Genomic DNA, 12,592 nt, shown 5'->3' on the forward strand with positions numbered 1-12,592 from the left:
TCCTCATATTATCAGGCTTGTGCAATTCTTTTACATGAGATCCTATTAAAGTTAATAGTTAATGATCAACGTGCAGTTTGAAAGGTTGGAGAGAGTGCACTTTAATTCTTCTACGTGAATTTGATCTTTTCTTTAAAAGGAGGAAATAAGATAAACTCTAAAGCGAAACAACGTGCACAGCAGCTTATTTTTCTTTTCTTTTCTTTTCCTAGTAAGTATGCCCAGTCCCTGCTCACCGAGAATCAGGTGATTCTCCAGAACTCACACATCAAGTTGATCATTGCAGATATTCATTTTCCAGCTGCTTTCAAAATAAAAGCTTCAGACCTACAGAGCTGAGCTGTCTGAAGACTTTGAAGTTCTCCTCCATGGCTGATAAGTAGCAGGTGAGCTAACAGACCGTGTGATCATATACAAGGAATAGAAAACAAAAACAAATCCCACTAAACAACAAAACCTCTTTAAGCAAAGATCACTCAGCTTTATCTGATGCTAAGCAGAAACTGCAGTCAGGTCAGGATTAAAGTGTTTGAAATTAGCAATGTGGTTTCTGCCTGTATATCCAAAAAGTATGAGTAGATAAACATTTATTCAGCTCTGCTGTAAAAAAGAAAGAACCAGACGCCGTTCCTGCCCACAACAATGAATCTCCCCATGATTCTTTTTCATAGTGACATATGACTGTTCATTATTCTTTATGCTGTAAAAATAGAATCACTTTTTCATTTTAATATTTAATGAGATTCAGTTCAGAATGCAACATTACTGAATAAATAACCACAGTAGTTGTTAAGATCAGGTCATTGTAAGTTTTGGCTTTGTCAGAGGAACTTGCACCACAGATGGAATAAAAACTGAGAAAATAGGTATGAGGTGAGAAGATTTGATAATTTTAACCTAAATAAAATCTAACCACGCAATAATGGTTGTAAACAGATGCAACTGGTGAACATCCCTCATAAGACTTCTGCTCTTGTCCCAGCATGCAGCATGGTGTGAGTTACCTCCATGTCCTCTATTAGGTAAAATAAGAGACTGTGGTGCTACTGATGGAGACATAATGTGTCAAACTGACGTCAACATGCAACATTAAAAACAGATTTACACACATCACAGTAAAAATACGACTGACAGCAAAAAGTTATTTAATGAACACTGATGAATATTTAAAAGAAGGAATATAAAAAGCAGCAGGACGAACAATGAGAATTAAACAACAAAACCTCTGTAAAAAAGCTGAAGATCTTCTAAAGACATTTAACAGAAACTGGATGAAGTCAGGATGGAAAACGTTGTTGGTTATGATGTTTTATCTCGCTTCACTCTGAATATGGAGAGCTCATCTGTAAATCAAAGAGAAAAATAACGTGAGCAGCAAAACATCTCTTTAGTTATTTCACACATATGATTGAAGCAGAAATTCACTCTAAAGTTATTAGGTATTATTTTCCATATCTGTGCAGCAATGTGGCTCACGGATGTGTTCTCACTATTATAATCCAACTAATTATCAATATGTCTGAATGAGGTTTGAGCGGATTGATCCACATTATTATTATTGATACCAACAAATGTACTGGTGTCAAGGCAATGACTTGTGTGATGGAATCAGTACTTTTGTGCTGGTCTCTCTCCTTTAGAAGGCAGGATCAATAAGTGGGCCTGATAAAATATTTCTTTGGACACTGTTAAAAGTCTGTGGACTTACAGTGACTACGTAACCCAGAGTGCACCTGGCCTATTGTAGTTCTGCTCTGTTACAGTTGCTTAAGTTTAGTATGATGTTACATCTCAGCCAAGTATCTTGAAGGAGCCTATTTATGAATTTAACAGCTCGTTTATTAATCGAAAGAGCGCATTGCTCTGATCGCAGGAATTTTTAATTAATCGTGAAGGCAGCACAGCATTTTCTATTGCAGTACTTTTGGGACAAAAATCTAAAAACCAGAAGAGCTAATAGTAGTTTGTGTTTTTAATCAGTTATCTTTCCAAACAACCTTTATTTAAATTCTGTTTCTGGGTTTAACATGGACATGTTTCACTAATCAACAGTTAAAATCAGAAATCACTTGTTTCCATATTTAGCATATTGATGCATTGACCAAATAAATCAAATTAAGACACAGTGCTCTCTCCACCATGAAAGCACATGTAGTGGGAAAACTTACAGTGTCGATGTCGAAGCACAGTTGTTCGCTGAGCATGTCAAACTCCCCTGGAGTCATTGGAGGCTCAGGAGACTGACTGGAACGTGGTGTGGTGTTTGCATTGGACCTGGAATAGAAGCAAGAGAAAGATCAAAAGTTGGGCACCTCCTCTAATAAGCTATAGGAATTATCATTTAGTGTGGGAATGAATACCACAGATAGCCTACACATCTGTTAATCTGATTTTTATCTATTTATTTTCACCTTGGCCTGTCCAGCATCAGGGCAAGCAAAATGATTAACCCTTTTAAAAAGATGCCATTTTGCCCATCTTACAGCATACAGCTCTGTTTTAAGTTTTACACTGTAGGTCATTTGTTCCAGTGACAGAATTTCTTCAGTGATGTCCAGCCATTGGTTCAAAATGTTGTTTGCGGAAGTGCAAAAGATTGCAGTTCACCATTCATCCGCTAGGGGCTGGCTCCAAAACTGAGTCAATCCCCATAGACTCCCATGTTGAAAAGTCCAACTTCACAGCAAAAATAAACATGTTTAAAGCCTGGTACAAAACATTTTTGTACCATTTTAAGACTAATAGGTCAAGTTTACCTTCATGAAAACTTTAAGGGGGTGTACTTTTTTCTAACTCATCCGTTTGGATGTTATTTAATCTTTAAAATTCTGCATAATTAGGGGCGTGTCCTATTGATTGACAGGTGTCCAATATCCGTGGCAAGAATGGAGAGTGCAGCAAAACCGCGTTTTTAGCCGGCTAACAGTGCACCTTAGTTTTAGCCTGCCTACTTCCGGTAGCTGGTTAGCTACCGTTAGCTCCTGGTTAGCTTGGTTAGCTCTTAGCTACAGGCAGCTCGGAGTTTGATGGGTGTCAATCATCAACCCCCACCTTGCACAGTCACTCTCTCAGCTCCACCACTGCCCAATTTTGGATTTTCCGGGAATGATGACACGTGTGAGGCTGCCAAGATGGCGACGATGGGAACCGCCCAATGAGCTTCAATTTCAAGCTCTTCAGAAACCTACGGGTAACGTCACGGAGGCTCGTCCATCTTTTATATACAGTGTATGGTTCAATCCCAGTCCACAATGTCACCAAAAATATTGTTGCTCACCCAGTTGTTTGTGTTTGAGCTAAAATCCAGTAATGGTATCAACCATTTTGCGACATCTCTTTGTATTTTATTGTTTATTGGTTTGAAGTTTGCCTTGCAAATTCTGTTGGAATACTGAGTTACTGTCATTTTATTGAATTAGCATTTCAATTTAAATTGCATCGATTCCTAATTTCTACATTACATATATACCATTGGCCTGATCTGACCTGTTTTGGACCTGACCCTGTTCTCTGCCTCTGGCTCCTCTGGACACGTGAGTTTGGTATCTGACCCCTGCCTGTTTTTGACTAGGATTCTGGATTTCTTGACTCGGACTGCCTGCCCAGTTTTGACTCTGGACCCTTGTTCTGTGAGTACACCTTCACCTAGAATTGGATTTATCTATTGTAACTTCCGGACCTGGATAATCTTCTTCTGCTGTCGCTGGTCTTTTGTGAGTTTGGCCCAGGTGTCCCTGTCAAATGCTAATACAGGCTCAAAACTGATCAGTGCAGCACTTAAATGATATGTTCTATAATATGGAGAGTGCTCCTAATGTTCTGGGTTTTGACGTCCTTTGACAAACGAAAAAATAGTTCTCATGTATACGATTGGGCAGAAAGCATCTTCGTTGTTTGGTAAGAACAAATGTGAATACCTTATAATCTACATTCAGGATTGATATTGGGCAATATCACTCACAGTATTTTCCCTTCTTTGGGTATGATCAATATAACAGCATCCCTCCAGAATGGTGGGGCAACAGCTTTTTCAAGTTTCCAATTAAATGATTCTAATAGTACTGGGGCAAGCTCTTTAAAAGTTTTTTTTTACCACTTATTTGGATAACTGTTGCTACCAGGACTCTTAGTTGCACTACCTATAGCTTTATCCAGTTCATCTTTTCTAAGAGGGCCAGTCAAAAATCCATTTTGTTCTGGGCCTGTTGAGGGAAGGTCCAAAGACAACAGGAATTGTGTTATTTTCTCTTCAACCTTCTCAGACTGAATATAGGGTCTCATAGTATTTTTTGAAGATTCAGTGAATTCTATGTTGTCGGGGGCTATACGCCCCTCGTAGGGTCACCAAGGCAGGCAGATCTCTAGGGGAGGGACCAGACGAAGCACAGCTCAAAGAACCCCTATGACAACGAAAAACTATGGACCCAGGTTTCCCTTGCCTGGGGTCGTGGGGCCCCCCTCTGGAGCCAAGCCTGGAGGTGGGGCACAGAGGTGAGCACTTGGTGGTCGGGCTCAGCTCGAAAGGGTGGCCCCCCCCTCCCATGGGCTCATCACCTGCAGTTTGAGCTGGCTAAATATAGTTGGACTCACCTCGACACACGGCTTGGGCTCTGGAACCACTGTCCTCAAGAGGGGCTGGACCCTCTTCCACTGTGGAGCTGCTCCCGGTGAGAGGCACCGAGCAGGTGTGGGCATGCTCATTGTCCACCGACTCAGTGCCTGTACATTGGGGTTTACCCCGATGGATGAGAGGGTAGCCACCCTCCGCCTTCAGGTGGACCTTATGCACCAATCAGCAGTTCAGAGTACCCACCCTTCTTGGAGTCCTTGGAGAGGGTGTTGGAGAGCACTACTTCCAGGGACTCCCTCGTTCTGCTGGGGGCCTTCAATGCTCACATGGGCAATGACAGTGAGATCTGGAGGGGCGTGAAGGAACGGCCCCCTGATCTAAATCGGAGTAGTGTTTTGTTATTGGACTTCTGTGTTCATCATGGATTGTCCATAACAAACACCATTTTCAGGCATAAGAGTGTCCACATGTGCACCAGGACACTCTAGGCAGCAGTTCGATGATCGACTTTGTAGTTGTATCATCGGACTTGCGACCACATGGCTTGGCCACTCAAAGAGAGTGGTGGAGCTGTCATCTGATCACCACCTGGTGGTGAGTTGGCTCAGATGGTGGGGGAGGATGCCTGGCCTGGCAGACCCAAGAGTGTTGTGAGGGTCTGCTGGGAACGTCTGGCGGAGACCCCTTTCAGAAAGAGTTTCAACTCCCATCTCTGGCAGAGCTTCATCCATGTCCTGGGAAGAGGTAGGGGACATTGAGTCCGAGTGGGCTGTGTTCCGTGTCTCTATTGTTAAGGCGGCCAGCCGGAGCTGTGGCTGTAAGGTCGTCAGTGCCTGTAGTGGTGGTAATCCCAGACCTTGGTGGTGGACACCAGCAGTGAGGGATGCCGTCAAGCTGAAGAAGGAGTCCTGTTGGGCTTTTTTGGCCTGTGGGACTCCAGAGGCAGCTGATGGGTATCGGCAGGCTAAGCGGGATGCGGCTTTGGTAATCGCTAAGGAAAAAACTCAGGCATGGGAGGAGTTTGGAGAAGCCATGGAGAATGACTTCTGGACAGGATGGGGGATTGCTGGTGGGGTGCAGCTGCCCTCATTTTGGGATGTTGTGAGCTGGTGGAAGGAAGACTTTGAAGACCTTTTCAATCCCACCAACACATCTTCCGATGAGGAGGCGAGGTCTGGGGACTCTGGTGTTGGCTCTCCTATGTCTGGGGCAGGGGTCGCTGAGGTTGTTACAAAGCTCCTTGGTGGTGGGGCCCCAGGGGTGGATGAGGTCCGCCAAGAGTTCCTTATGGCTCTGGATGCTGTAGGGCTGTCTTGGCTGACACACCTCTGACTGGTGTCAGAGCTTGGTCCGAGCTTGGGTTGGACTCTGCCAAGGCTGCCCACTGTCTCTGATTCTGTTCAGAACTTTTATGGACAGAAATTTTAGGTGCAGCCGAGGAGTTTAGGGGATCCGGTTTGGTGGCCTCAAGATTGGATCAGTGCCTGTTTGCAGATGATGTGGTTCTTTTGGCTTCATCGGGCCGCGATCTTCAGCTCTTGCTGGAGTGATTTTCAGCCGAGTGTGAAGCAGCTGGGATGAGAATCAGCACCTCCAGACCATGGTCCTCAGCCGGAAAAGGGTGGAGTGCTTTCTCCGGGAGTGGATTGAGGTCCTGCTCCAAGTGGAGGAGTTCACATAACTCAGGGTCTTGTTCACAAGTGAGGAAAGGATGGAGCAGGAGATCGACAGGCGGAAAGGTGCCACGTCTGCGGGATCTCCCCGGATGAGCTGATGAATGTGGCCGGGAAGAGGGAAGTCTGGGTTTCCCTGCGTAGGCAGCTGCCCCTGTGACCCAACTCCGGATAGAAAATGGATGGATAGATGGATGGTAATACTATGGCTATTGTAATTAAACATAGTGACAGCAGTAGAATTTTTGTTTCTCCATTTATTTAGTTTCCTCCTTTGCCTAAGTATTATCTTCAGACTTATTTTACTACTAGTGTAGTACAACATGATGTAGCCTATTTTATATAAATGCTGATATTACACTAGTGCACAAGTTTACTGTCTTTAGATTTCTGACTATCCAATTTATGTACACTGACATGAAACGTGGATATGAGCTAAGTTTGCAACCCATTTGCAACCTAGCCTATGCTCACCCCTGTACCACTGGATCTCAAAAAAGCAGGGAGTTTAGTTACACTTTAAACCCACAGAACACTGTGTAATACGCATGGCCATAAAGCGCAGAAAAAACAGACATGAACTAAGATTTTTTTAAATGAAAATTATTAGTACAAACTAAGCTGGACAGAAGTTTTCTAACCAGGTATAAAAATATAAAGTGTGAAGAACTCACCGCAGTTCTGAGATGGGGATGAGGGTAGATGGTATGTATGGGTGTACTGGAAATTTGACAAAGATAAAAATGGAGATTAGGGTTTCAGAATCAGAAATACTTTATTAATCCCTTTGGAATTCCTCAGGGAAACGCACACAACTATAGATTAAAACAAGTCTTTATTCCCTTACCTTTGCTTGGCTGACTGTTGTAGAGGCGTCCAAAGGCTTCATCTTTGGGGATGTCAGGGTAGAGGAACTTGAGGGGGTTTTCAGGGACAACCCCGTCTGAAATCACTTTGTAGTCTCGTATGATATCAGCAAATGGAAGAGCGCTCAGTCGGTTTTTAGTGTATGGCTCCACAGAGTTGAACTTTACATCACCTGTTTATTTAAAAAATTAAACAAAACAGTACACAGGAATAGATCAGGTTAAGACAAGTATGCTGGAATATTTACTGGAGCGCACTTTGGATTAATATCTAAAACTCAATATGATGGTCAAAATTCAGTTTTCAGTACAGTTATCTAATTTGGTAAATGTAGAAAGTTAAGAATGGTTTTGTCTTAGCATGAACACATATTGTCTGGTGGTAGGTTAGAGAGGCGCCCTCACCGTTGTCACTGTGCTCCACCCAGGTGAAGGTGATTCCCCCCAGGTGGCTCTCACTGAAGCGTAAGAGGAAGGTGCCGGGCTCTTTGTCTTTCAGCAGAGCTCGCTCCATCTCCTTACTCACAAAGCCCATGATGTAGCTGCACAGATGGTCATGGTAAGAAGGAAAAAAAAATCAACCTTTTATGCTGAGAATTTTGGTTTTCTCCTGATAACTGTTTCACATTTAAGCATAAAACATGTTTTCTAGTCATTAAATTGTGTGACTCTCCTGCTTCTCTGTATGAACCTGGATATTAAAACAAAACAGAAAGAAATGAAAGAAAATTACAGGAAGTCAAACAATTTTACCGCTTTTACAGTTTTACCACAGGAGATACAGCCTAAATTAGTAGAGTGTTTTTTGGTTTGTTTGTTTTTTTAAAGGGGGGTTCTGAACTTGGACAAACAAAACATCAAAACACTTCCCACAATGCAGACAGCAAATATTTCCTGGGACCATTTCTAGGGAATGAAGGCTGAAGGTGTGATATGAAAAATAAACTTGTGGCCTACTTTTCATTCCAGACTGGCTGCAGGTGCTTCTTGATGAGCTCCAGGATTGAATCCAACCACATCCAGAAACTGAAAGGCTTTCCTAAAATATTCTCCTTCGGAAGAAAGGACACATGGAAAAAGATTAAAAATCTTATTTTGCATTCATGAGATGGATTAAAATCTGAACGTACATACCTCGGATCAACAACAGAGAAGTGGTAATTAAAGTTAATTTCTCATTGGCCACAAGGTGGCACAATCACATTAAAACAAGGCAAGGCAAATTTATTTGTATAGCACATTTCATGTACAAGACAATTCAAAGTGCTTTACATAAAACATTACAGCAGGGTGCAGAAAGCAATACAACTGCATTAAAAAACAATGATTAAAAGAAATAAAATTAATTCAATTAAAAGGCTAAAATAAAATAGATAAAATGCAATAAATAAAGTTCAGTGTGAGGAAAGACACTATTAAAACCTGATTAAGTTTAAAGATTCCAGCTTAAAAGAACCAGATGCAGACCTGGACTTCTAAATAAAAACTATTGAAATACAGCAGAGAACAGGTGAGTCTTTAACTTGGATCAAATCCAAGATGGCTGCCGGTGGCTGGTGTGGTTTGTTTAGCTCTTCACCTTTTAAACTGTTAATATTTTTCCTAATTTTTGTCTATTTTAGCTAGTGTTCTTCTACAGAAAAGCCTTCATGCAAAACAGTGCTTAGCTCCAAGTCAAGATTTTATCAACAGGTACCAAAGAAATGGTTATGCTGGGTCATTGCTGCTTTGTCTGCTTCTGATTGCTCCACCTGCTCAAGGCCTTTGTTTGGCAGGTAATCAAACATCTACTTTTGGATCTTTTAATCCTCCAAATAACATATCAAGACTGATTTTTTGGTGGACATGGATACTTAGCTACTTATTCTATCTTCTGGCAAAAAAGAGTTTTACATTGAGAAAAACAGCAGTCCAATTAAGAGAAGCAAATGGCATGCTTGTAATACACTACTGCTTTTATTGCTGCTAAGTGGAGATATACAACTCGACCTGGGTCCAATAAAGAATTCAACCCTTGATCAAATGATAAAATGGGACATTTCAGAAACAATCAAAATGGAATCATTGCTTTCCATCAGCCCTGCCACTATTGGGCCAGCTTGCAACTGGCTAGGTCCAGGTTCTGGTTTTGGCAGCTCTGCTACAACCAGGCCAGTTGCTATCAACTCTGCTACCATCAACCCAAGCTCCAGCTGTAACAGTCTAGCAATCCAGCAGGTTTTCCATGTATCCCTGCACCAACACACCTGAGTCAAATTAGGTGGCTCTAACAGCCAATCAGGTTCTACACAATAACTCATTAATTTGACTCAGGTGTGTTGGTGCAGGGATACATGGAAAACCTGCTGGATTGCGGCCCTCGTAGGACCGAATTGAGTAGCCCTGGTCTAGGCTCTGGAAGTAGCAGTTTAGCTACTACTAGGCCACGAGCTGTGGCAGCCCAGCTATGAGTACCACTAGGCCTAGATTGGTTAATCAGGCCATTTTAATTTTAGGCCATTTTAGGTATTTCAAACTCAAGAGCTAAACCAAAGGGTATATTTGGTGGGCACTTGAACTATACGAAGTCTCAAACCTAAAACTGCTGAAATTCATCATCTTCTAAGTGACTCAAACTTAGACTTTCTGTGTTTATCTGAGACATGGTTTAATGAAAACTCACCGACTGCAGATCTAAACATACTGGGTTATAGAATTTACAGGAAAGATAGAGTTGTTACTAGGGGAGGAGGGGTAATGATTTTTGTTAAAGATAGTCTAATGTCATGAAATTCGATGGTCAAATTGTGATTTGGAATGTATTGGCCTGAAAATCACTCTCTCACCAGAAATGTCTTTTGTTGTTATAATAATTTATCGTCCACCTTCATCAAATGTTGTTTTTTATGATAAGTTTAAAAGTGTGTTAAAGGAATGTAATTTTAAGAAAAAGGTGATTGTCATGGGAGATTTTAATATTAATTGGGAAGACAAATCAGACAGGAAGAATCTGAAACAAATAACAGATGGCTTGGATCTAACATAGTTAATCAAAGGCTCAACAAGGCTAACTCACTCCTCCAAAACTCTTGATTTAGTGTTTAGTAATAGACCTGAGAGAATTTCTAAATCTTGTAATCTGTTAACTGGTATGTCTGATCACAATCTGATCCTGGTGTCCAGAAAATTATCTACTAAGCTTTCTATTGCTAAAGAATACGAGTCATTTAGAATCCCTAAAAATCAGTTGGGAAATTTTAAAAATTCGATACATGATGTGAATTGAGATGAATTACTTTTAGGGAAGGATCTAGAGGAGGATAGTATGACATTCTCCAGCAAAGTTCAGAGTATCATTGCAAAATTTACCCGCAAATTTAAACAAAGAAATAAAAAGAATAGTCTTCCTTGGATTGATACCAAGATACCATCTTCAAAATGATGAAGGAATGGGATCTTGCCCTAAAAATGGCCTTAAGGTCTAAGCTAATTGTTGACATGTATTGTTTCACAACGTTAAGAAACAAAGTAACATGGAGGCAAAGGCAAACTTTTTTTATCACTATGATTAAAGGAGCACGGGGAAATGCCCAGTTAAAAAGCTGACAGGACAACATCATGAGGCAAGGAAACAAACTGAACTAAACCTGGATGGATATATCACAAAGAACCCAGTTGAAGTAGCAGGAGCTTTAAATCAATATTTTGTCGATTCTGTGACTACTATTGCTCAAAGTTTTTCCACAAAGAAAGCAAAGCATGTTGACATAGTTGAAATTAACATGTCAAAACCAGCCTTTTGTCTTAAGTATATATCAGAACCAGAGGTTAGGAGAATTATAAGAACACTCAACCCATCAAATACAGAATTATAGGTCAAATGACCTTTGTCTGTCCACTGGGGTACCATATTAGGCCCATTATTATTTAGCTCAATGATTTTCCATCTGTATGCCCTGAGACTGAGATCCAAATGTATACTGATGACACAGTATTGTATGTACATGGCAGCACTAAAAATATGTTGCTGCCAAACTTACAAATACTATGGTCAAGGTGACAAAATGGCTCAGTCAGTGTTGTCTACAACTAAATGTGCCCAAAACTGTTGGGATTTTCTTCACCAAGAAAAACAACATTTCAGAACCAAATGTTTTTGTTGTAGGAGAAAGGTTATAGGTGGTAAATGAATTTAAGTATTTAGTTATTATGATAGATTCTAACCTTAACTTTAGGGCTCAGGTAAAAAATGTTTACAAGCAAATTAAATTTAACCTAGCCATTTTTAGATCTGTAAGACATTGTATGTCTACTGAGGCAGCTAAAATGTTCATGCATGAGACTTCCGGGGGAACGCACGATGTAAGAGGTGTTCGCGGGAGCTCCGCGGGAGTGCTGTTAAATATATATATTTCTTCCTTAACGTAGCGCTGCCCCATTTTTAATTCGATCACATTCAAGGCGGCTAACATAGTACTGCATCTTTGAGCGGAGAACCAACATAAATGACGAGCGCACGGGCGAAAGGCGAAGCTTCGAGACACGGCCGCGGTAGGCCGCAGCATCAACCTCTGGAGCCTGGGTCCCCGGGGAAGGCCACGGCTAATGAAGATATGCTACATAGCATCAGGGAAATGATGAATGATCTCCGGACGGAGATCATTAACAAGTTTGAATCGATCATATCCGACTCTGTCAAGAAAGAAGTAGCGGCTGCCTTGGGACCAATCGAGGAAAAACTTGCGACGCAGAGGGGGACTATTTCGGATTTAGAGCACTCCGCTAACGACCACGAGGGACAGCTAACTAGCTTACAAGCTGGTATGGCTAAGCTCTCGGCCACCGTGGAGACCCTGGAGAAGAAATGTGAGGACCTCGAATCTCGCTCAAGATGGAATAATGTTCGACTAGTGGGCCTCCCTGAGGGATCCGAAGGTCCCAATCCCACAGAATATGTGTCTCAGCTCTTAATGGACTTGCTGAATCTTGATGCCAAGCCGGTGCTGGATAGAGCTCATCGTACACTGCGGGCCAAGCCGAAGGAAGGGGAACCCCCACGCCCGATGATTATCCGTGTTAACCAGTTCCAGGTGAGAAACGCCATTCTTCGTCGCGCAGGGGAAGCCTCCCCTCTGCTCCATAATAGCAAGAGAATGTTCATCTTCCCGGACTTCACCCCAGCGGTGGCTAAACGGAGGGCGGCCTTCACCATGGTGAAAAAGGAGCTACATTCGTGTGACAGCGTCAGATTTGGCCTCCGCTACCCGGCTATCCTTCACATCACCTTGCCGGATGGCCGAAGGCACAAATTTGAGGATCCGAGTGAGGCTTTGGAGTTCGTGAATAAAAGGATTAAGAAAAGCACGGAACCAGAGGCGACTTGATCAACCAGGGAACACGGCCATGATGTGTTGTCCGGAGACTGGGTGGCCGGCAGCCATGGTTGTATCACTTGTACCCAGCAGTCTGTTATGTCGCTGTTTTCTTGGACTCCGGGACAGTTT

At 42.2% G+C, this 12,592-nt stretch overlaps 1 protein-coding gene across 3 annotated transcripts in view; it reads right to left on the reverse strand.

Annotated features, from left to right (window-relative positions):
* Positions 1–1,128: 1,128 nt before the first annotated feature.
* The window catches only part of LOC121650097 (signal transducer and activator of transcription 4-like), a 49,779-nt gene continuing 38,315 nt past the window's right edge, over positions 1,129–12,592 (reverse strand). For all 3 annotated transcript variants that reach the window (XM_042001407.1, XM_042001406.1, XM_042001405.1), the window contains exons 19-24: positions 8,067–8,161; positions 7,515–7,651; positions 7,091–7,282; positions 6,918–6,963; positions 2,169–2,274; positions 1,129–1,343 (exon numbers count right to left, since the gene is read on the reverse strand). In XM_042001407.1, the coding sequence (XP_041857341.1) occupies positions 1,320–1,343; positions 2,169–2,274; positions 6,918–6,963; positions 7,091–7,282; positions 7,515–7,651; positions 8,067–8,161 (600 nt within the window). In that variant the 3' untranslated portion in view covers positions 1,129–1,319. The remainder of the gene's footprint in view (positions 1,344–2,168; positions 2,275–6,917; positions 6,964–7,090; positions 7,283–7,514; positions 7,652–8,066; positions 8,162–12,592) is intronic.

Source organism: Melanotaenia boesemani, chromosome 12 (assembly GCF_017639745.1).
Source record: "Melanotaenia boesemani isolate fMelBoe1 chromosome 12, fMelBoe1.pri, whole genome shotgun sequence".
Lineage (NCBI taxonomy): Eukaryota > Metazoa > Chordata > Actinopteri > Atheriniformes > Melanotaeniidae > Melanotaenia > Melanotaenia boesemani.